Raw genomic sequence first — 25717 nt, forward strand, 5'->3', positions numbered from 1 at the left:
CGTGGCATGTTAGTAAGCAGCGCTCCTGACAATACTCCTTGTTCGATCATTATGAGACACCACACACCCCTCGGGACACAGGCAGATAAAACATCTTTTTTTCCCCCTCTTCTTCCTACCTCTCTCTCTCTCTCTCTCTCTCTCTGTCTTCCTTCTAAAGGTATCTTTTTCAAGCCTCCTTTTAGTGGTACTGGAGAGATAGCATCTACTTTAAACCAATTACACAGCACTTCCACCTCCAGTGTGAGTCTCTACCAAGCATCCATACACACACACACACACACCCTAAGTCCTTATTATAATATCGCCCAAGAAAAGCCTTTGAATAATGCATGGGCCAGATAGGCGGATATGTGAACAGTCAGTGTTTTGGTGCCGGGTGCATTTATAAAAGACGCCATCACAAGGATAAACATCCTGGAAACGCCACTCAAGGCATCACGTATTCTGTTTACATGACAAGCAAGCAAGGAAGGTAATTTTCAAAAGAGAGAAGAAAAAAAGAGAGAGAGAGAGGAAGCACTAAATACTTAATGTACGAGGAGGTTACCTTGTCTTGGCTGCCAGAGAGGCTTGTTGTAAGTGCGCCTGCCTGCATGGCTTCCTCTCCCTGCTTTTGATATCCGTGTGCAAGCTAAGTGCGTTCAATGGCACACGTGGTCCCCCGGGAGAACAAGGCTCTTGTTTTTTTTGTCGAATATTACCAAGACGCTAATAAACTATTGAACAAATAAACAAAACATGTTTTCCCTGTTGTAGCAATGCTGATATTTTAAATGAGGACAAATACTCGCGGCGTTCTGATGTGTTCCTACGTTGGAACAAAAACAACAAGCAAGTGTGACGGGAAGCAAAACACGGCGCTGTAAACTTTTCATCTTCTTCGCCCTTTTTTTTCTTCCTTGTTGCTGCATCAAAAAACAACACAAAAAAGGTGGGTGGAAGACATTTCAATTATTTTATTTTTACCTCTCTCGCTCCCTTTCCCTTTCCCGTTCCCGCTCCCTCTCTCTTCTGTGGTTGAGGGCGGGGGACTGTCCGTTGGCGATGGAATGGTGAGAGATGGGCGGCGATGCTTTGGCGGGATTGGAGGAGGAGGTAGTTGAGGAAGAGTTGTTGGTGGAGAGGTCTAAGCCGCCGCCGCCGCCGCCGCCAGTGCCGTTGCCGCTGTTGCTGTGTTTGATGCCGTTGTCCTCCATGCTGTGACCGCCGCCTCCGGTCACGTCCTTCCACAACTGCTGGAGCTCTGCGGGGCTCAGGCCGGCTAGAGAGGACAGAGAGAAAAGATGGAGGGGAGAGAAGCTGAGAAAAAGAAACTACATGTACACAGAACTGAATCCAAACTCATATATTTGCTGTGAGACAGAAGCTGAAAGTCTGCAAACTTTATTCAACAGCCAGAAAAAGTTGTGTAAAGCCGCGTGACTTGACGCCATGCCCTGTTCCTCCCATGCTGCTTCACTGCAGACCTGGATTTGAAGTCGTAGTCCTCGTTTCTCAAAGACTTTGTGTGTTTTCAACGAGGGAAGGACGATAAAATATTGATTCCGGCGAGCGCGTGCATGTTGCATCGGAGAAAAAAACAAGCTTTTGTCCACTGCTTGTTTCCAGCCTGGGAACTAATTAGGCAATATTCACTTTACTTTGATTTACTTCTCACATCTCCCTGCCTGTTGTTTTCTGTCTGCGCCATTTTAGTGGTAAACAACAAACATAGGTGTTTACTTGGCTCAGGAAGAGGAAAATGGAGCCTGCTCTCCCCTCTCTCTCTCTCTCTCTCTCTCTGTCCTTTTATTCTCATTCTCCTCTGCCTGGCTCGCAGAGAAAGGCAGTAAACAACAACAACAACAACAACCAGGGGAAGAAGGAGGGGGTCGGGGAGCGGGGGAATAGAAACGGAGACGGGGAAAAAAAAAAAAAACAAACACAAACAGAGCTGGGCTGAGAGAGAAACACAAGTAGACAAAGAACGCCACAATCAGACAAGAAGAGAGAGAGAAAGGGAAGAATGGAAGAGGAAACAAAACGATCATGTGCAGAGTTAGGGACAAAGTGGACGGCAGAAGAGCATACCAATGAGGGGGGAGGCAGACATACAGACATACTTAGAGATAACGTGGGGGGGACTCAGGAGAATACCAATGAGAAACACACACACACACAAAACAGGCATGATGGAAAGACAGAAGTGGGACGGACAGGAGGAACGACGACGGTGACAGAAGCGGACACTTAACACCTGCAGGCGACGAAAAACACAGGAAGCACGTGACCGCCGCTGTTTCAGCGAGTCACGTGCTCCGAGCTCAACGACGACCACATCCCCCTTCCTCCCTCGTGCTCCCGACGCCTCCTGCGGGGCCCCTCCTCTTCCTCTTACCTGGCGGTGGCAGGGTCTGTCCGGGCAGGGCGGCTTGGCCGGGGGCGGGCCCGGGCAGCGAGAGCAGGCCCTGCCGCTGCATGTTGAGCAGGTGCTGCTGCTGCTGGAGCTGCTGCATCTGCAGGAGCTGCTGCTGGAAGACGAGCTGCTGGGCGGCCAGCTGCTGCTGCTGCTGCTGTTGCTATAGAGAGGAGGAGGAAGAGGAGGAGGAGGAGGAGGAGGAGAAAAAGAGGAGCGGGAGAGAGAGAGAAGTGGAGGGAGGGAAAATTACAGACGAATTAACAAGTGAGAGAGTCGGAGACGGAGTGCTGTGTGTGTGTGTGTGTGTGTGTGTGTGTGGGGCGAGAGAGTCTACACTAACTCGCCTCTGCCGTGACCTTAGCGATACCTCTCTGCCTCTTCTTCTTCCTCGTCTCTCCCTCTCTGTCTGTGCTCTATTAGTCTTCCCTCCTGTTTTTTTGGGCTGTACCACAGTTCTTTGTGTGTGTGTGTCCACACACACACAAACAGACACAAAGCTACGCTGATATACCAGCTCTCAAGCCTGTCAGTGTATGTGGCTTGTGATTGTGTATGATACTAAGCCTCTGGTATAATCCCCCCCCCCCACCTCCTCCACCAGCCCCTAATAGTTAATTGTCTCGCCTCCACTGATGGTCTGTTACAGCTTATGTGGCCAGAGGGAGCAGGCAGAATGAGAGATTTACAGCATGGCATGCATGTGAATGCAGAGACACAAGTGCAAACACACACGTATGCACACACATGCCCGACGCCTGCCCCCCCTTCCTGCTCTCCTCGCTGCCTCGCTGAGTTGTTTATCGCTGGGCCAGACAGGCAATTGCGTAAGCTCTGTGCAAAACAACAACAACAACAACAAAATGGCAAAAAACATCAAACTCAGTCACGGCAGCGGAAAAACAAGTCGGAGGGTTGAATGACAAAAAGCTTGCGTTGCACAGAAACGCAGGTAATAAGTGGCTATAAGTGCACGCTGGAATATATTCAGTCTTGCTTGTCTTTAATGTCAAACTAGATGATTCACTTTGGTTTTTTTTTTAATGCCATTTTGATGTTTGTCAGTGTTTGCTCTCCTCTTCCCTCCACATACATGTGGGGAGGGCAAAACTTGTGATGCGCTCACTGGAAAACAGGCTGCATAATGGAGTGATGGAGGAAGGTTTGTCCACAACACCCCCCACTCCCTCCTCCCTGCCTCAAGAGAAATAAGAGAGCAATTTCTATTCCATATTTGATGGCGGGGGCCCCTGAAAAACTCTATTCACGAATCCAAACAGAAACAAAGCCGCCGGGAGGTCAGTTGCAGCTTCCTGTAGGGGCAGTATAATGAGGAGAGGTGCAACACACAGACACAAGGAAAGAAAGGCCGAGGATGTGTGTTTTTTCTGATCAATTTAACTGCTTCCGCACGTACGCCGCTGCCTGACTGTGGCCCCGGACCGCCTCTCAGAGTTGGCGGCTACGGCTGTCGTGCTCGTCTCTTCCTCTCTGATAGCCGAAAGAGATCGGGAGCCGGCGGCGTCTGTCCACCGGCTGCCTGTCACTGTGATTTATGAGCGTCGTACGCTTTAACTTTGGCGGTGCGCGTGTTTGTGCGCCCGCAGGAAACAGTTCGTTAACGGGTTGGACAGAGGACCCTTTGTCTCTGGTCTGCGTTCTGTAAATGAGCGAGGGTGTGAGCGCCAACGTCACTTGAAAGCAGTTCATTAGTGATGTGTGTGAGTGTGTTTGGGTGAAATTAACCAGTTTTTTTAGTTACAAATCTGTCGTTTGGAGAGTTTTTTATCTCTTTTTCAATCGTTGATGGTGCAGAAAAAATGAATAGGTGTGAATACGTTTGCATGGAGGGTGCACCTACCTCTTTAGCCTGCTTGCCAGGGTGCTGCTGCTGGAGAAGCTGCAGATGAAGCTGCTCCTGTTGTTTCTTATAAAACTCCTGCAGGTGTTGCTGCACAAACACACACACACACACACACACACACACACACACACACACACACACACACACACACACACACAAGAGAATGAGTACATTTCTACACATCTCTAAATCGTCACATACACATTATAACCCTAAATAATGCTGCAGAATTCATTGCTTCTCAGCGTTTGAAATGATATAACTCAAATTAATGCCATTTCGGGGATGTATCACCAAATCTAATGGTTTTTACTCGTCCACCACAAAGTAGATCTTGAACAATTAACCAGACGTTCCAGCTGGACTTCACATGCCGGCTATGCAGAAAAACTGTTTCCCATTACAACTAACATTTTCGACTGCTTTTTTGGCATTTGTCTTTCACAGTCCCCTCCATATGGACTTTTAATAGTCCCGCAGTTCTGTAGGGGGCAACGATTCATCATATTAACTACGCGTTTTGGCTGCCAGAGTGCTCTGGCTTCCTTTGGAGTCGCTGAAACAAACAGCATAAATCCTCCCAGGAACGGGTCCGCTGCATTGAACTGATTCCTTTAACACACATAGTGTGACGGCTATTTAGACAATTAGATTCAGTTTGACTTCATATGATGTTCAGACGGCTTTTTGGCCTGAAAGAGAAATCCATGATCAGGCCACTAATAGTAAGTAACTCTTGCTGTAGTCACTTAATCAACATAAATCAATAACAGAACTTCAATCTATGGTGATGGAGGACATGTTTTGACCCTGTGATTTAAGATTACGGGAGCTTAATTTTCTGTATAACAGACTCAGATTGAAAATGCTAAAAACGTGGAAGCTGAAAGTGTTATAAGTGCCTCTGGTTGCCGTGACAAAGGCAGTGCAGTCACGTCACTGAGAGCAAATGGAGAGTGCGAGCGCTGCTAATGAAGAGGAACAATCAGAATGACTGACGTTCTTAATTAAACAATTCTCTTTCCCTTAATCAAATCTATGAATGACAAATGCATCTCAACTGTGACACGAGTGTGTGTGTGTGTGTGTGCGTGTGTGTGCGTGCTCTCTGAAGATGATCCCAAAGATTACATCATCCCTCACCTATCCTTCAGCTCTGAGTGCGCCCTACTCTCTCCAGTCCCCGATGGACGCCTGTCAGGGATTTGAACCAGCGACACACTCGAGACGGTTAATTAGAGGTGACGTGAACAAGCACGTCAATTCCAGATTCCTCTCGGTAAGCGTGTCAAGGACAAAAGGGGGGCTGCGGTGAGCGACTGGTGGCGGCGATACACCGGAGCACGGGAGTGACTCAGGGTTGTGACGGGTGTTTCAACACAGAAACACCAAAATGAGGGTGTTTTAAGGTTTAAATACAGATTTAAAGATGCCATAAAGTGTAGTTGTAGGTCTAGATTTGGATTGTGTGAAGTTGTCTGTGGGTGTGTCGATGTGGGGAAACCACGCGTGCATCCCCAGCCCTCTGCTGATTGAGCACATTTTGCATCCCAGTGTCGGGGTGCTTGTGGCGCACGTACCTGCTGCAGCATCACCGCCTGCTGCTGTTGGAGCAGGGCCTGGAGCTGCTGGGGGGAGAGCACCTGCTGCTGGAGGATCTGCTGCATCTGTTGCGGCGTGATCACCTGGGGACTCATCATGGCCACTGACACTGGAACCTGGACGGGAAGTAGGATGGAGGTGGGTGAGAAAGAGAGGAGGGTGACATGGACGGAGGGATGGGGTGAAAGAGGAGAAAGTTGGGGAAATAGAGCATTAGATGGCATGGATCTACTGGGAGCGTGGTAATTGGTGACGGGGAGGTAGGGAGAGCAGGCCTCCCATGGCCGTGACGCTCGGCAGCCTAGAGGAGACGCTGAAGGACAGATGGGTGCTGTGCCTTTGTGTTGCTCGTCTTATTTTGCTCTGCCTCCGCCCCCGCTGGGAAAACTACGAGATTTAAATAGACGTAGACCTTAATTAGCAGGACCCTTGAACTCCCCCCCCCCCCACACTTTAGCGTGCCTATCAGTGCTGCCGTGGTGAAAACAGCGTGAGTGCACGACTGTAAAGTTGATTAAAAAAAAACTCCACTGATGACGCATCGAGCGGCGTGATGAGGTGGGTCGCGGCTTCACCCGAAGCAATCATTTAGGGGAAGGGAGGGAAATATGAAAATCAAAAAGGACATGGAAGCTGTTTGTGTAAAGGGCAGTTTCTTGACAGTGGGAATGTGTCCTATCCTCACAGAAAAAGCACAATTGGGTCTCGCTCTCTTGCACGATTTTGAAAAATGTATGTTTTGGATAATCATTAAAACACGAGGCTGTCAAGACTGCAAGTAGGAGAAAACAAAACAAAGATACATATCCGTGTATTTCTGCCAAATTCATCTAAAAGGCGGCAGCGCGAGCGACTTCAGAGGCGGCAGATCAATAGACAAAGGGATGCGTTCCTCTCCGGTCTTTGATTGTGTGCAGCGTGCACACATTCCAACGGGGGAGTGCGGGGCTAACAGGCGCATTACGCACTTTTCAGCTCCTTGTGGCTGCTTAAAAATTGAACAACTTTTTTTTGGGGGGGGGAGAGGGGAAAGAAAACCGCGCTAAACGTTGTTGACTTTTCCGCTGCGTCTTTCGGAACATTAAATCAACAGCCAGCCACGTCGCTTCATTCACCTGGCACGCTTCACTAGACTGATTAGAGTGACTCAAATCACCTCTCCCCTCCCCTGTACGACCTTTAAAATGACATTCATTTAGCTTTTTTTCTTTTTTTTATGTCCTAATATTGATTTTTAGGCAATGCTGCATCTTGTCAACAAAGATTTTTTTGATGCTTGGGAACGTAATTAAAATATCAACGTGTAGGAACACCTTCACTGACGCTAATTGCGACAGTGTTTGGCACAGGAGCTGCCACGACAGTCGCTAGCCTATATGGTGTGTCAAGGGGCCAATAAGACATCCCTGTCCTCATCGCCAGCTAATCAAGCTGCCTTGATTACTTTCCATGCATGTCTCTCCTCCCTCCCTCCTTCTCTCTCTCTCTCTCTGTCAGGCCTTGACACGTCCTTGTTTAGCTCGCCTCTCCACGACGCCTACCTCCCCCCCCCCACCCCACCCCAGGTTTTCCCCCCTCTTTGATTAGCCGAGACATTTGCATGGTCACTACACATTTTTCATTTTAGAAGTCATTATGCATTAGTGGCTCCTGATCGCCCGCCTTGACTAATCCTGATGAACTGAAAATCACAGCTGAAGGTCAACTTCCAGCCGGCCCCGCTGCACATTCATATTCATATTCAAACAAATCCTGCCTCCATTGTTCATTAGGGTCTTAGAGAGAAGGGACTCCATCTAAGGTGGAAGAGGTGGAGGAGGAGGAGGAGGAGGAGGAGGAGGATGTTGTGGTGGGTACATCTCTTTTCTCCTCCTCTATGCAAGAGTGCCGAAAGAAAATGCATTCACAATAAGGCGAGGTGGCGAACAAAAGCCGTCAAAAAAGTTGCAAATTAAACAGTCCGTGTGTAATTATGCAAATGCCGTGCTTACACCTTCAATGTTATTAACCCTTAAAGGTGCATTTGCGAGGTAAGTAATTACCCCTGCAGTCACTCCCGGTTTTGTGTTGGATGCCGTGGACAATGGGACGAGTGCAGCTGAGAAACAACATGAGTGATGCACTCATTAAGGCTATTAATTGGATGCGAGCACAAAGATGTTTTGGTCCACAAAAGGGGACTTAGACAAGTCGGATTGAACGCAAATGCATGCACATAAAGTGGAATTAAATCCACATCCACAATATCAGCATTCATAATCAGATGGATGGATGGATCGTACAGGATTTCCGCACCAATGGGTGCAAAAACAACAACACAAAACCAGCAACCTGGCTCTAAAAATAGGGAAGTTCCCTCATCCACTTCCATTCGTTTTTCAGACACGTAATGGGCGACAATCATCTTAATTTCACCGGTGCTCCAAACAAAAAGAGGGGAAGGGAAAAAGGGAAAGAGAGGCAGGAGGAAAGAAAGCGAGGGGAGAGAAGGCACTGGCCCACGTCCATTGTGAAGTGCAGCACAATGCTAATTCCAGCATTTAACTGCATGCTTTTCTGCTTGACGTATCGGAGGCTCCGAGATGAAAGCAGATAAGTAATTGCTCTCCTGGTTCTTATTCTTCACTGACAACCCATAAATTTAATTTTACACACACGTTCATTTACATTTTCGAGTATATGACATGATAATTGCAGGAATATAACACCTCCATTTTGCGGGGATTTGCCTGCACGAGGGCTTTGATTGACGCGAGCGGTGAATTGAAAGGAACAGGCGGCTGAATTGCCTCTCCTAGAAATGATTTTGCCACGACGGGATGAAATTAATGAGCATTTACTCGACGGCGGCAGTGGCGTAAACATCCGCGCGCCGTGAGTAGACTTCGCTCATGGAAGAGGAACCATGATATGTCCAATTGGGGGGCTGCGCCTCGGTTTCTCTGTAATCCAAAAGGATGTATTAACACTCGTGCGTGTGAAAAAAATATTAATGGGATTTATTAAATGGGTTGAAATTAGCTGCAGCTGATGTGGCCACTGGGGACCTTAATAACAGAGAAGGTGCTTCTCCTGTTTTTATTAGAGCACATTTGGATGGAAAAGAGTCGTTTACATGAATAGAAGCTCCTGCTTCGCTAACATTTGTGAGAAACATGCTTGTTTTTCACCATTTGATCCCCTATTTGTTTATGTGCCTCGCCTGAAAAGGGAACGATGTATTGACATGAACTTGTGGTTTTGCCCTAAAAGCTGGAAGGACCTTTAAATTGGCTCCTGATGTGAAAACACTGATGGGGGCCCCGCACCAGAACAAGCAGATCATTACCCCACCCTGTCACACCCCGCAGCCTGGAAGCAGCCAGTCCGATGCCTCGCAGAAAAAAGGTCAAGCTCTTCCAAGGAGAGCTCAGGTATCCCTTCCAGGCGAACCCGGCACCCGGGTTTCCCGTTAGATGTGATTTAACTGGGCGTTCTGCCATTAAACACAAAAAAACACACCACACCTCCACTGGCTGAGATAACACAGCACGTCTGCCTTTAACTCTCCGGACCAATGGACAAATGCACCTCCGGCAATTACACCCACTCCACCGCGTGGCACTTTATCTTCGCGGCGGCGACTTTTTATGAGTCAACTCAAATTACCTAAAGCAGGAGATAAGTGGTGTATCGGAGTTCAGACTTAGACAATTAAAGTCCAGCAGAGAGGAATTCCTTTTTATTTCGATTTCTTTTCCGTACAATTCACTTAGCGGTAATAATCGGGGAGGGGAGGGGGGCGGGCGATTAGATGTCGGCCATAAACATCGGCGGGGCAACGAACGCGGGACGGTTATCAACGACAGAGGTTGTTCCTGTGTAGCTGGACAGGAGGGGGGGGGGATGCAGACACTGCTTAAGATAACTGCAATGAGAAATGGAAGGGTCCTAGTCGGTAATTACTGTGGATCCTTGGCAGGGAGAGTCACTGCTAATTAAGCCACTAGCTTCATTTCACACAGAGAGAGAGAGAGAGAGAGAGAGACAGAGAAAAGAATAGAGAAACTCCTCCACTGCCACCCCCCCCCGAGTCCCTATTTCATCTCAATCTCCTGAGCATCCCGGGGGGAAGAGACTCAGACCCCCCTCAAAGCTTGTGGACTTCTGACCTCTCAACTCCCCTTTTCCCATTTACTAGCCAATTACTGCCAAATATCGCCACATGATTATTGATAGCTGGGACTCTCCGCGCGGAGGACCACCAGAGCTACGAGGCAGCTGGCCCGCTGAGTGCCTCGCTGTGAAGTTCAAGTGTGTGGTCCGCAAGAAGTACATGTGTGTGTGTGTAGCATGTAATATCTCAAAGGAGCACACACACACACACACACACACACACACATGTCGTGTCTTCAGCTTAGGGAGATCAATACTAGATTGTCAGTCCTGAAGCTAAGTAGATTACTGAATGTTTACCTAAATCAATTTCCATAGCGGTTTTGGCAGCGGTGCGATGGGAAGTGCAATTTATCATAACATAAAGACCCATCATGGAAAAGCCTCTAATAAAAAGCCCGGAGGAGACTGGGACGGGCTTAGCGCGATTTCCATATTGATTAATCTCTACATGCAGATAGTCATTGATTAAGCCCCTCCGATGTAGCGCACAACAACGCGACTGTGTGATATAGCGTGGCGCGGCATTGTTTGTGTCATTATCGGTACAAACGGCGCCACCTTTATCATTAAACTGGCACAGTTCACTCCCGACTGATTCGCCCCTGAAGGTGCACATATTTCAAGAGCAAATGGGAGCGACAGATAGAGAGGAGGGGGGGGAATTAAAAAAGAAAGTGCAGAGAGAGGAGAGTGCTGAAATAGAAAGAATGTGAGGTAGAGAGAGAGAGAGGGGGAGGAGGGGGGGCACTTCCTTCTGATGTTGCAGGTAATATGGCCTCCACTGGATCAGCCTCTTCATCAGTGACACACAGTAAATTACAAGTGCTTCAAGCACCTCAGTGAATTATAGTTCATCACTTGGAAAGGCTTTCCCCTTCACCACCGGGGCCCAGGCGTATCAGATCTGCCGGTTAGGATCCAATTAACACCCTGGCCAGAATCATCTGATTGCATGTGTAAGGGCTGGTATAACTCGTTTATTGCACCCATGTATCTTCTGTCACAAGGTAAATTTGTTGCTGCTACATCAAAGGTCTGAGCCACTTTTTTTCCCTTTCTTTATCCCTCCCTCCCTCTCACTTTCTCTTGATCCCTCCCCCCCCCCCTCCCCTCCCAAACTCAGCTACCTCGCCTTGGGGTTGCATTTCAACTTCTTTTGCATCACAATGATGAACCTGCTCTGTCCTCGCAATTTAGCAATCTTGTCCTGTAGGTGTTGTAAATGCGGAGGAAAAAAAAGAGGAGGTGGGGAGGAAGACGGGGAGAAAAAAAAATCTTGTTTTCTGGTTACAAAAGCAGTAACCAAGGGTGTTTGACTTAAAATGTGCTGACGTTTTTTTTCTTCTTCTTCTTTCTCTCTCAGAGTCAACAGAAGTTTTCCTCATGAATAACAAAATATTTTCCCCCCTCTCCTTCTTTTCCCCCCTTCGTAAAGTGATAATTTTTCCTCTATTTTCAGATGCAACCAGAGGGGATGCGGCGGAAAAGATATATTCATAAATGTAAATGTGAACAACCATCCTTTAGCCACGCACGTTGGAGTCAGCTAACCTATACTTAAGCCTAGCGTGGCGGCCCTTTCCCCTACATCTCTGTGTGTGTGTGTGTGTGTGTGTTCTGGATGAAAGCCAATAAGCAGATGAGTTCTGCACATCGAGGTGATATTGGCTCAGTGGTGAGAACGTGCGGACCTGACCTTTAAAAAGAGTGACACTTCCTGGGATTGGCCCAGTGCCCACAGCCAATCTAGACTAGCCGGGGCAGGAAGCTGTGGAATTTAAAGGAAAAGCATCTTTTCCCAATCTGTGCTCCAACCATGAAAACCTTCAGTATAGCAGATTTGGAGCATTGCACAGACGGGGCTGAGGTTATTAGCCTTGGTGAAAAGATATTCACAGCTTGGCGCGACAGTCGGCTGTGGAAAGCTCTCGGGGTTTTTTGCGTGGCTAAGAATCGGATGGTAACTATGGGGAGGAGGGGGTCGTAGGGTACCTTCACACTGTCAAGGAGGGGGGCAGCGGTCTAGCTGGTTTATAGGTGCCCTCTGACACATTGGGGTGGTGGGCGGGTCACAATGGGAGCCTCGGGGTGAGGTGTTAGGAGGTGTTAAGACTGAAGCGGTGACCCCTTCCTATTATGCTTTTAAAAGCAGCTCGGTTTATAATTGTAATTCTATTTTTAAATGTTATTTCCAGGTATTTATTCTTTGTCTGCTTATTCCAACCATTTGTATCGTGTCTGTTGAAGGTGCTACATCAAATAAACATACGATTTATGATTATTATTATAAGATAGATGAGTTTGGGTCGCCTTAATACTTGGCACGATCAGTTTATTCGCTGGGATTTCAAGTAAATCGTGAGCCATTCCTCCAAACATCAATGATGATCAATAGAGCCACTGGCAAAGTCACTTCTGGCCATGTAAAAACTTTAAGCAACTGTCACCGTGCCCGCGTCTTGTGTGTAGATGCATTATGTACGCGTGTGTGCGCGCCAGCGAAACAACTGTCAGATTTTCGTAGGCCACTGTAATCCTCTCCGCCTCCCCGTGTCCGCGTTTCTTTATTTGTATTCCAAATGTCAGTGTATAAATGCCTTTCAGAGGGGGGATATTGCCACAGAGAGCAGCGCAGAGACGAGAGAGGGTGTCGTGTGCCTTGGGAGAAGCCGTGGAAGCAGCATGGCGGAGGCAGGGGGATTTACAGGGAGAAATAGGTGTTTATTGAGTGCTCCCGTGGGCTTACTGTGTAATAATAGACCTGTCACATTACGCAAATGTGGAGAAGCAGCTTGTGTGTGTGTTTGTGCGACTGTTTTCTACATGCGTGTGTGTGTGTGTGTGGATGCCAGAGCTGCCTGCCTCCGCATCATCAACTCCTGAGAAGCAGCGATGAGCGAGCGGATAGAATTAGTCAGGCGAGAGCCTTTAGCCGCTAATACGCGTAATTAAAACTGCAAGCTGAGGCACTTAGATGCTTGTGTACTAAATAATTTACATGCCATGATCTATGGATCATTTCCCCGCTCTTAAATACCAAAGATGAGGAGAACAAGAGGAGAAAAAACACACTGGCAGAGGATTTATCAGTATCTCTACCATAAGCAGGATGTCATGGTAATATTAATCCTTTCCCCCACTTTCTGCTGTGCTAATCATACAAGGGGATCAATCCGCCTGATTCCTCTGGTGGAAAACATGCAGCTTGATTACCATTGACTCTTATCGGCGCTTGCGGAGCTCATAAAATATAGCAGCCATTGTGACCTCATAATCCAGGTAAATAATGCAGCTTTATTGTGTAAAACTCCCTCAAGACAGGAATCAAAGACGCGGTGCTGCCAAGAGGGAAGGAGTGGAACAATAAGGAAAGCAAAAACAAGGACTTTTCAATCAAGTCAGAGTTTCAACTGCTTTATGCTGTTATTTGCACAATGGAGTATTACAGCTAAAATGTCATTTGAAATGAGTGGATTCAAGGGCACAGAGCGGCGTATTCCAGGCTGTAAAAAAATGTGATTTGGAAGCAGGATGCACTCAGCCCTGTTTGTGCTGGTGTGTATCACCGAGGGAGGGGGGGGGGGGGAGGCGGCAAGTCATGGAGACTTTTGGGAACAAAGAGGTGAGGGTGTTAATAAAGGCTGGATCAACAGATGGATTAGCTGGGAGCCGAGGACAGGCCAATCGGCGCGCTCTCCCGATTCATATTGATTCATATTGCCAACGCCAGGCAAAGGATGGAGTAAGCAAATGTAAATATTCAATATTTACCATCTGCTGGTGTTATTAGAGGCATAGGCTGACGGTTATCGCGCGCCCCGTTCAATATTGTCCCTCCTGCCATGTATGTATTGTACCTGGCGACTATGAAGGCATTTGCAGATCAGGATCCCATTTGTTTGAATCCATTCGCTTTGGCACACAGAAGCTCAAATAGATGGAGTGCAACGGACCCCAACAATAAGCTGCAGAGAGCCTTTTTTGTTTTCTTTTTTCTTCCCCCCGCGGCTAAAGATCGAAAATATACACTCAAAAGAATAAAAATAAACACCCTTTAAAAAATCTGATGTCACCGCGTGTGAATATAGTGATAATATTAACACTCTTGATGAGGTTGAGGTGAGTTATTCTGCGCCAACCTTATCTCTCCGCTCGCACGTAATTAGGTACACAGGGGTGTGACTCCAATTGAAGGTGTCGCCATTGTTAGACTCCGTGAAAATATCAACGGGTGAGGTTAACGCCAATTTCCCTGACATTAATGAAATGCACAGAGCCCCTAATGAGGTAAACCATTGCTCCTTGATAGTACTTATTAGCCGAGTGGAGGGCACAAACTCCCACACTTCATTTTCCAAACGGCTAAAAATAAATGAAATAAAAACTACTAATAAAAAAAAAAAACACGGAGCAGATGTGAGCCTTACATAATTTGCGGCGGGAGAAAAACAAGTCGTTGTTGACTTAAACGAGCAGATTGAAAGGAATCTGGAAGCCGGAAAGAAAGAGGAGGATGTGTTAATGTGTATATATGCGAGTGTCGGTGTGCATATGTGTAGAAATAGACAGCTCTACGAATCAATAAGGCAAATTGGTTGTGAAGGGTGGAAATGACAGGCGGTTAAAATTAGCCGTAACCCACTAGTCAGGCTGACACGTCTTTCACATAATAACCAACCTCTGGATCTGAGTCGACACTATGGATGCAGTGAAGAAAAAGCGTACCGATCAAATCATTTGCCATCCTTGGATGTGCTTTACGTATTAATTATTGTTTTCCACGGAGGTGTGTGCACTTGAAACTTCCCGGGGACCGGCTCGTCCAGCTTTAGGATTCCACCGGTAAGGTTGTGTCGGCAAATCAAACACACTTGTGGAACAGAGGAAATCTTCTTTTTTTCGGGAAGGAGCATGTATTATGGATGGACTTAAGAGATTAGACGGGGGGCTGCTTTACCTGCAGTGGACGCTGCTTGTCCTGGCTCTTTGGAGATTTCAGGCCACTGCCTGGCTGCTGCAAGAGTAATTGCCTCGCTGCTTGTAGGGCCTGGGAAGAAAAGGAACACAAGACAAAAGAGAGTGTGAAAAAAAAAAACGGTAAAAGAACGACGGGGCGGAGGCATGAAACGAGGAAAATAAACCATTCGGTTTCCCGAAGCTGACGGCGGAGATCGTTCATGTTTTCAGGGACGAAACATCTCTGATTGGAAAACCCTGGCAAATATCACCTGGAGTTGGTTAATGTTGGACACGTTTTAGTAACAATTCACACAGCTGTGATCAAGGATGAATACAGTTTGTCTGGAGCGCCCCTGAAGAAGAGGGGTGGAGGGGGTGGTGAGCTGAAGAAGAAGAAGAAAAAAAAAAAAAAAAAGACGGAGCGTCAGTAGAATTGACCTGTCTAGTGTGTGCTCAACTGAAATACCCACTTCTCTCGGCAAATTACCGCCACATTTGCATATTCATAATATCAATTTGAAGTAGAGGCAGCGCCATGTGAAGTGTCCCTGGGAGCTGTAATTAAAGTTGACAAAATCAACATCAGATTACATTTAGAGTGAATTAACTAGCAGCCCAGGTTTCACACTACGCATTAAGGATGCTCACGAGCCGAGGCTGGGTGAAAGATGGGTAGAAACACGGGACAGGTTCATAGAGGACGGGAGGGAGACCTTTTTTTCTTGCTGTCTGATGGAATTTTTTTGGGGGTCAAAAATTTGTAAATTGGAAAATGTGTCATCAACGCCGCTTGATGTGTTTGTTTTTTTTTTCCAAGAATCAAGAGAGGCTGGGATGTGGCGTAATTTATTTCTCCAGGGTTTGGTGGGATTACAGATCCCCTCCTCTCCTGCCTAGGTGTGTACGGGATTGTGTATGACGAGTGAGCGAGCGAGCTCCGGCTTCACAGGTACGGTGGCAGCTGGGCTAGCAGCTTCACTCCGATTCTTCAAGAGCAGATGGATGAAAGAGTCTGGCAGGAAAGAACATTGTGCACAGCTGCTACTACTGCTGCTGCTGCTGCACACAGCCGTACACCTTGTATTCTTCAGGCCCACGAGCATCAAGTGGAAAAAAAAAAAAAAGAAGGAAACACGGATGCACACAACACAACAACTTCTTCTTTTTTTGATGAAAAAAGAAGAGGACGAGTAGGAGGAGAAGCAAGCCATACCAATAAATACATGTAACTCAGATGGAGAGTGACACTTCCTCAGGAATCGGGGGTGGGGGGGGGTGCTCATTTTTATTTCCTGGCGCTTGCCAGTATCCATGACAACAGCTGCCTTGACAGGGCGTGCATATGGCGGCGCTCTGCCAGCTGGTGGGAACAATGTTTGAACTAGTACATTGAGATCCTGAGCAAACAAGAGGAGAAGACGGGAGGGGAGAGAGAAACGGAGAGAGGTAGTAAAGGAGAAGAAGAAGAAGTTGCCATGTCTTAACCCCTCGGGGAACGCAGCCACCTCCTGATCAATTATGAAAAGACAGAGCTGGGGAGGGAGGGGGGGGGGGGGGTGTCTGTCTGTCTGGGTGCTCAGGAGGAGCCAGGCTTTCTGAACTCAAGTAAACAAACACATTACACCGAGTCCTAACTGCATTGATCTGTCTCCTTGGTAAGAGGAGCCTCGTCGCCACCGCTTTATATGTGTATGAGTGTGTGTGTGTGTGTAAAGTGATATCTGTAAGCTGAGCCATGGCTTTTCTTTAGGACGCACACACACACACACACACACACAAGGTTGCCTGTGGTGGCACGCACTAAAGCACCCACCCATCCACACCTCCAGACACTTCGGATTCAAAAATTTCACCGAAGGCGAAAGACAAAACAAATTCCTCGAATGCAGCCAATCACGTCGCTAATTAAAACACAGGGGTCCTAATTAATCCCAGCCGTGATTGGCGAATCAAAGTAATTATAAGGTTTGTTGGGTCCTGCACACAGCAGTTAAGAGGGAAGGCTGCAACCCAAGGTAGCTGTCGGGGAACTGTTTATCCGCGTCTGAATCAATAATGACTCGCAGTGTTATATCCAAAGTCAAGAGAGCCACTCGACGATATTACGCTCGGTCAAGAGAATACAGGAAGAGATGTTTTAAACTGCACTTCCAATATCCACGGCAGGTAAATATGAAGGTATGAGAGGTGACACGCGGGGATCAACTTATTAGAAAAGAAGTCTGCTCAGGCTGCATAACGAGTCTCCAAACATAACAGAGACCTCGTCAACAACAGGCCTGAAACTGCCTGTCACTTCCTCCATAGACGTGGGGTGAGCCATTTTTTTCTGAAGGGCAAAAACATAAAAATAAAAAGAAAGACCCGTCCTGCGCTTGCATACATCAGCTCCGAGTATTCAGCCATTACAGTAAAAAAAGCACCAATTTGTGCCACCCACTTTCCACTCCGCAGAGATGGCAAGCCGGAGCTCATCTCAATGCACAAAAAAAAGAAAGAAAAAAAGCACAAAAAGCCAAGGAAAGTCATCAAAAGTTGGAAGAAGAGCTGCCGGAGCGGGACACAAAAACACAGACGAGCGCCAGCCTATTTAACCTGGGTTGCTATGCAAGAAAAAATGACATCCCCAAGTCTATTAATGCACACATTGTATAAACAGCACAATGTGACACATTCTTCAGAATGAGAGAGCGGGTCAGACGGATGGAGGGGGGGAAAAAAAGAGCCGGGGCCCTGCTACATAAATAACAAGGCACTCAGAGGCATATTTGATGTTGATATCCATCACTGAGGGGTGGAAAAGAGGAGAGAAAAAAAAAATACGAGGAGGGGAAAATAACACACCGAGACCGCGACACGGGGATCCTTATGAAAATAAGATTCAGCCCCAAATGGATCTGGTGTAATTGGTTTCAGATAGTGAGGTCAGGAGAAAGGCGATACAGGCGACTATTATGCGAAACGGACTGAGAAACAAGAATGTTTACACAGGCATTCCTCCGCTACATTAATAGGCATGCAGAGATCACTGGAGAGGGAGGAAAAGGAGAGAGTGAGAAGAGAGTGACAGAGAGGGGAAGAGAGGAAAAAAAAACAACATATCAGACATCCATTCAGCCCTCCCTCCCCTCCCTCCCTCTCACCCCAGCCCCAGTGTTTAGACTCTATACAGAGCAGGGTAATAAGGAACACCTATCACAATGCACCTTTGTAAGGAGCATGCAAAGATCTTAAACAAGCATGAAATACATTAGCAGGCCTTGCAACACTGGGCCAAACCATTACAAATCTCCAGATTGCTTATTTGCACACATGGTGGAGGGAGGGAGGGAGGGAGGGAGGGAGGGGTGGGTTGCGTGCAAGAAATAAGCCATCCACTAAAAAATGTCACTCTTTCAAATCCACCTGGACGGCGGCATGATATGCAGCCATGACATTGGAATTGGATATATGTGAGGGGCTGTGACATTGTGTTTGGACAGCGGCGATCACTTCCCCGGCGCTCGGTCACGCTGGGAGTTGTTGTTATGAGGGGATGGAGCCGAGGATCGCGATGATGACACTGGCGTGAAATCGGCCTGTCTTCAACAGGTACGTCTGCGCGGCGCCCCTGGCCTGCCATGTTCCACAACGCAGCTGTAATCACGCTGCATCCATTGGTGATCAATAAGAGATGAGTTGCATCAGGATAACAGTCTTACTGGTGGTGTGCAGAACAGATGTTTGTGTGTGTGTGTGTGTGTTTGTTGTCGGGAGTAAAGGGCTGCTGTTCAACATTAGGCTGTAGGCCAGAACAACTCCAGTCATGCTGACAGCTTTGACAAGTCCCACACACACACACACACACACACACACACACACACACTAGCAGGCTTAACTATCTTCCCTTCCAGGAAACAGAGACAGCGGGAAAGGGGGAGAAAAAAAAAGGCAAGAAAGAAAAACAAGTGTGACACTTTATTCAAGCTGGAGGGAGTCGCATGCTACGGAAAACAAGGCCCAAACAGTTTAAGCTGAACAAACAAACATGGCTGATTGGACCGAGGCTGCTGGGAGATATGCGCCGACACTCCACACACCAAAATATTTACACCCTATCTCCTTATATAAGTGGATGCGGGGCAGATGGATGGATGGATACGGATTTGGAGGGGCTGCTTGGAGAGGGGGAGACAAATGAGAAGAGAAGGGGAGGAGGATAAGATGTCCCGCACAGTGTCTGAATACAAAAGTGGGGCCTGAGTTAGCGGTGTGTAGCAGTGTGGTGGAGATTATAGAGACCTGAAAACACAAGTTCAAACGACAAGATAGTGTCTATCGCAGCCAACAAGTCAGATTGATGCTGCTACTAATCAAACCAGGGCTTGCTACGGATCTCCTTCACCTTAAGTAACTTGGCCACGGAGACTCCTATCCTCTTTTAAAAGGTCAGAACCGGCGATGACGCACCGGTGCCTGAAAAATGACTCCCTTATCGCCTCCACCAACCCACAGCACAATAAACACCTGGAGTCAGTCTCCTCTGCTTGGTTGACTACTGGGAGAGGGAATAATAATAATAAAATGACTTCTTTTGTCTGCAGTTACAGACGCAGAGTTAGAGCAATCCTGATAAACTCATGCAATGCAAATCAGGCTGTTGCAAATGCAACGTTGAATGTGAAAGTGCACGACCCAAAATGCAGTTTCTATGGGCGACTTCTCAGACGGTGCTTCCATGAAAAAAAAACAAGAGAGGAGGAGAAAAACCAGAACGAACGAGGGGGGAAAAAAAGGGGAGAAAAGGAGAATTTGGAAAGTATGTAAGAGTAATGAGCATTTTAATGTATGACTCAATAAATCAACAGTCTGCAGCGAACAACGGGAGGGAGGGAGAGGTCCATGGAGAATCTGCTCGGGCCTCGGGATGGAGGCAAAGCTATCCAGCAGAACAATGGGCTTCTGTGTCCTCAATCTCAGAGTTTTTAACTGGCTCTACATATAAAGTGCTTCATCCAAACAAATGAAAATCTTGCCTTGTGTTCAATTATTGTTATGGGGGTCCTTTTTTTTAAATTCTAAAGTGGATAATAGGTGTTTGGGAAGAAAACCTCCCGTATTGATCGCTCGCTCTCTTCAACTCCTTTCCACCTCTTGAATTGCACTTTGAATTCAACTTCTTCCTCTTCCCCTCCCGCCCTCCTCATAGCTCATATCGCATTATTCATTTCTTCTCATCCTGCTGTCTTTCTCACCCCTCTCTCTCTCACCACTTGTTTATTGATTCTCTAGATTAAGAATTCCTAGGGTGGAGGATTGTAACACACAAGCATCAAATCATTTTGGGGGTGTGCTTATTTGCCTTTCCCTTGCATCTATTTGGCCTGTGTCTGTAGACAATTATGCCTACCCAGCCGCAGACTCAGGTGCTAATAATGAAGGACAAATAGAATCATATGTGTAAACTTCCCCCACTGATGAAAATTTATATTAACTTTCTGCCACAGTAAACAGAGCTGCATAGCTACACCCTCCCCGGAGGATTGACGAGATGAATTTGCTCGCTCCCACCCCAGGAAGAAAGCTCGTATCGGAGGGGAAAAAGCGGTGGCGGTGGCGGCGGCGGTGGGAGGGGCTAAGGGGCTTTGAGCTCCATTGTGTAACCTTACATTTATTTTCCTACTAACGTAAACAAAACACGGGTCTGTTTTGCCGATGGCAGATAAAGTGTGTGTTTATGTCTGCGAGCGGGAGCTGAAGAGTGCATATGCACCGATATGTGTGTGTGTGTGCTGAGATGTCGGGAGGCCGTGCCGCCAATAACAAAGAGCACGGCCTGCTGTCGCTCACGTTCACCAGCATCCCGCCTCCTGCTGTTATCGCCGTGGTTACAACGTGAAAATACAATGACATAGGGAGCTAATTGTTTTCAGCTGCCTTCAAAGAAAAAAAATGCATTTTGACAATGCTCATCAGGTTAGACTACACTAGAAATTAATGTCATAACCAGTTCTGTTCTTCAGCCACTCATCTTGCCCATTGTCTCGTTACTTAAATTCAATTTACCCCACGGCGTCCCTTATTACCCTGCTGCTCTGTCTGCGCCGGTGGCTTCGGCGAAGTCTTTCCTTTGACCTGTGCTGTATCGCTACGCTTAGATAAGGTGACAGCCGGCCCATTCAGCGGCGGCCTTTATCTACTGCCGCTCTTAGGGAAGTCCTTTAGAGCCCCGACGACTGAGAGCCACCACAAAACACTATCACAAAGAGACAGAGGGGAAGAAAAATAGAGACGGGGAGAAGAAGAGGCCGGGGGAAGTATGTGTGTGGGTGGAAGGAGGGAGAGGAGACTGTGTTTGTTTGAGGTGGGCAGTGTGTGTGTGTGTGTGTTGGGTCAAGTGTTCTTTGCAAAAGCAAAAGCTGGCGTGAGGTATGAGTGTTCAACTGTGCAGCCCTGCAGCCCCACTAATACACACATTCTGTCTCTATAACACTCTCTCTCTCTCCTGAAGCGCTTGATTTCCTCTTCAGGTGATTATGATCCCTCTCCTTCTCACAGTTCCAGGCGAGTGGAGGTCACACAGCTGGATGAATACCTGATATGAAATGTTGCATTCAGGCCAGCAGTAGTTCATTTGGGGGGGGATGAGCCAAGTGGAAAAACTTCAACCGCTCAGACCCAGTGGCTTGTCAATAAAATCCTACACCGATGATCCGAACACTTACAAATAGAGTAAATGTGATATGATTGAGTAACAAACCACAACAGCATACCGCCAATATGACAGTATATAAAAACTGCTCGCTGTAGGTATTCAGTGAGCTCCAACCCAGCTGCGTTGGGGGGTTTCCTCGCCATCCCCATCGGCCGGTCGGGGCCCTGAATGAAGTTGTTTTTCATGGAGCTTGTGTCTGTCTTTGTTGACAAGGCCTTATTAAGAGGCTCCCACTCCAGAAACATGGCCAGGGGCGACGAGCGATGCGACTGTGGCACCAGACAACAAGCAGCCGCTCGTGGAGGCGCTTGCTTTGTGCAGAATGTCAATACCGATAGATGCTGTGGAAAAGATGAATGTGCTTCCCACAAACGTGTGCAAACGAGACACCTGCACAATAATAACGACTGTATGAAAAAGGTAGTGTGTTTACCCTCCATTAAACCATTGTTAAAGCACATATACACACAGGTTTTCCAGACTTGCACGTACACTGAGAGAAGCCAACCGTCCCGTATTCCTTCTCAGTGCACATCGGATCCTGTCTTGGGGGCTTCTGCTGTTGCAGGTCAATAGGATGAGTGTCTGTCTGTCTCGTCCTGCAGAGCTCAGCGTAAGTGCTGAGTCTAATTGTTACTCTGTTGTTCTGGGGTCGATGACAGAGCACCCTGACCTTAGCTGGAAATGACCTCACGACACCCGCTGCACTGCCGACCCTGAATTTGACCCGCAGCACCTCACCAAACATACTAAAAAATGGGAATTTGTCAGGTGTGTTCATTTTTTTAACACGTTTGTGTGTTAAGTAAGGATTGCTCTCCATTGAAGTATCTTTCAATGAAAGCGATGCTTCCCCCCCGAAAGATCAACTCAATAAATAGCCACTAGATCTGCCTGTGTTAGAGGCCAACTGATGGATCGCATCCCCCCCCTCTCTCAATCGTCTTTGCTTATGTAACACCTATCTTTTTCCTGTGCTCATCATCCACCTCCTCCCTTTCTTCCCTCCACCCTGCATTGTACCTTGGTGGTTGTCTTGTGAATATTCCAATTACAGCAATGTGTGTTTGACCTTTAAGTGAGCTGTAGAAGATATAGTTATCTGCCTTCCACTCTGACACCCAGCGTCTATCAATCAGTGTTCCACCCCACCACCACCACCACCACCCGCCCCAGAACAGGCTGCTAGACTGAGCTGGATCTGGTGAAATGTGTTTGCATGTGTGTGTGAAGGAGAGAGGGAGCTGTCACAAACATGTGACTTGGTTAAGGTAGGCAAAGATGCTCGGGGAGTCCAAGTGATAAAAATGTAAAAATGCACGAGGTTTAGGTTGTGTGAATACATAAATGTATACCACATACACACAAACAGAGAGAAAGAGAGAGAGATTCAACGTTTTTTTCTTTAATCTGCCACCAGCTTGACTGAGCCTCACTCCCACAAACAAAGCCTTTCTCCAACAGCATCCTATATCACGCTTCTAAGAACAAGCGAGCGTGAGCCGCGTCATACTTCTTTAGTTTCATTCCTGCCTCCCCGCCCTTTTTTTCCGACGGGCTAATCTACATCTTTCATTGAATCAAGAATGGAAATTCACGAGAAAATGCTTCTTTTTCAATTTCATGCTGATGTAGCTCAAGTTAGCGGGATGTAATTTCTCCTAACAAGAAAATGTATCACTCCGTTGCACTCTTAGTCCGGCTGATGTGAGAAAAGTGCCTCCTTTCTGCATTTTCCTGATCCCCGCCAATGCGCTTTGATAAATGTGCCAAAAGCATGATCACTCCCTTCGTAGCACTCCGTACAAGGGCAGAACAATTACGCTGGTTATTAAGAAAATAAAACCTCTGGTTGGAATTTGTATGAAAGATAAATGACGTATCATTGAGGACTGCAGTGAAGGGATAAAAAGGAAGCCAAGAGGAGGGTGGGGGTTGTGTTCCACATATTGTAGGGACCTCAACTTCTGTCTGAGAATTATGTCATGGTACAGACTCAGGCTAGTGGGCTCACTATCAACACAAAGAATATTTCAAACTTCGTATTTCCTAAGACTACCGATGCACAAAACTCCTACACACCCATTTGAAGTTTTGTGCAAATTATGATTATCAGGTTCACACTGAATTGGATGATGAAGTCCAAACAGGTGGAAAAAGGAGGAAAAAAAAAAATAGTATCGCTGAAACAATACCACGCATGGCCAAGCCTCCAGGCTAATGTATATTTATCATGTAAACTTCTGATAAATGCATACGCAGAAACAATCAAATCTCCGGGTTTCAATTGGAAGATTTTTGCGCCATGGGCTCAAGCGTGAAACCAATATCAGCTTAGTGTCTAGTCAAGCTTGAAGTGCCGCGCCGAGCCCACAAAGCATGTTCTGCATATGCTCGTGGGTGTCACTTTTATCAGGGTGGAACAAGCAGCTTTCCAGTGCTATCGCTGATCAATTCGTGTGAGTTAAGTCCCGCAGTGTGGGTAAATAAGCAGTGGTTAGGCCTTGATGAGGAATGGCAGGGCTGTTTGAGGCTGGAGGGAGGCGGGCTCGGTCTATCTGCTGCAGTGTGACTTCCATCATTAACCTCGGGCTGGAAGTACATCTTATTCTCTGTACCTGCCCAACACAAAAGCTCAGGATATCCTCCCAAAGGACGACCTCTCCGGGCTTAATATGTGCCAAACTGCTGTATTTCTATTTCTAAATATCGCAAATAATATGTGTGACATTATTACAAAGTTGAGGCAAAGTGAGGGCCTGACCTTGGCTGACGCACGAGAAAAAAAGCCCAGCAGCTTCAGCTCTAAAGCCCGAAGTGAAGAGCGCCAAAGCCAGCCGCTAAGTGACATGTCAGTCAGTTCGTCTGTTTGGAGCCTTCAATTCCCCACAGCCCGAGCTTATTTACTGCATTTGTATGAAAAGCTGTGAAGAGGAGAGGGCTGAGAGGCCCCGGCTGGCTCTCTTACATATGTATACGGTGTTTGGGGGCAAATGCGTAAAAAAAAAAGAGTATCCCTCCCCCCGCCCTCCCCTCGCAGTGTTACATCTACAAACAACTTGGGAGAAGGCGAGAGCCATTTTTATATTCAAAAATGGGTCAGGGATGAAGGTAATCGGAGCAACACAGAGTGTTAACAAGTGCGACAGGAAAAAAAATCTGTGATGATACCTGGAATCTGTTAGCCGAGATTCTGGGGCGCATTAAGGGAGCGACATTAAAGATGCTGCTAGTCATCTTCTTAACCAGATTTGAAGTCATTTTAATATAAGTTGAGAAGGGGAGGGAGGGAGGGAGGGGGGGGTGTACACAACAAACCACCGGGCATGCGTTTCAGAGTCTGATTTGTTACTATTCATGGCTAAAGCGGAGAGGAACTGTAATACTAGACATGCTTGTTAAATTCACAACACTCCAAAGCTGCCTTCTAGCAAATCCTGTCTTTTGGTTGTCAGCTTAAGACACCCCGGCATATGCATATGTAGGGTTTTTAAGCTCTGTTAAATGGATAGCGGTGTCGTGGCCTATCAAATGACTATAAGCCACTTGCCTTTTTTCTGGGGGGGAGATGGGGGGGCACTTACAGGAAAAGCAGACAGCACCTTCATTGGAAAGCCCCCTCCTTCATGTGTTTTCTCTATCCTGCTGTAAACTCCACATTAGAGCAACACAGAGCCATTTACATGTGTATTTTGCGGCTGCCGGGTGACAGCAACGCTCCACCCCGCCATATTAACGACTGGCACTCTGTTTAAGCCAACAACAGGGGAGTGGCAACAAACAATGACAGAATGCCTGTTTTTTCGATTGCGAGGCCACAAAAGATGATCTACGCCGAAAGGCGGCTCGCAAATAAATTATTGTGGAGGGTATCGAGCTGGAGCCATCGCTCAGTCCGCTCAGTGTGTGTTTGTGCGAGCGTGTGTGTGTATGCCTGTATATGTGTTCGCGTGAGTGGACTTATAGATCCAGTGCCATTTATTTCCCAGAGCTGGAGCAGGGCAGTTAGGGAGGCGTAAAAGGAAATGAGTTGTGAAGTGGC

The 25717-nt window shown here is 47.2% G+C and overlaps 1 protein-coding gene across 4 annotated transcripts in view; it reads right to left on the reverse strand.

The window, feature by feature from the left end:
- Nucleotides 1-25717, reverse strand: part of foxp2 (forkhead box P2) — a 95070-nt gene that overhangs the window by 24137 nt on the left and 45216 nt on the right. For all 4 annotated transcript variants that reach the window (XM_084038422.1, XM_084038420.1, XM_084038421.1 and 1 more), the window contains 5 exons: nt 14980-15069; nt 5843-5980; nt 4260-4349; nt 2381-2561; nt 970-1264 (listed from right to left, as the gene is read on the reverse strand). In XM_084038422.1, the coding sequence (XP_083894548.1) occupies nt 970-1264; nt 2381-2561; nt 4260-4349; nt 5843-5980; nt 14980-15069 (794 nt within the window). The remainder of the gene's footprint in view (nt 1-969; nt 1265-2380; nt 2562-4259; nt 4350-5842; nt 5981-14979; nt 15070-25717) is intronic.

This window comes from Eutrigla gurnardus, assembly GCF_963514095.1.
Source record: "Eutrigla gurnardus genome assembly, chromosome: 21".
Classification (NCBI taxonomy): domain Eukaryota; kingdom Metazoa; phylum Chordata; class Actinopteri; order Perciformes; family Triglidae; genus Eutrigla; species Eutrigla gurnardus.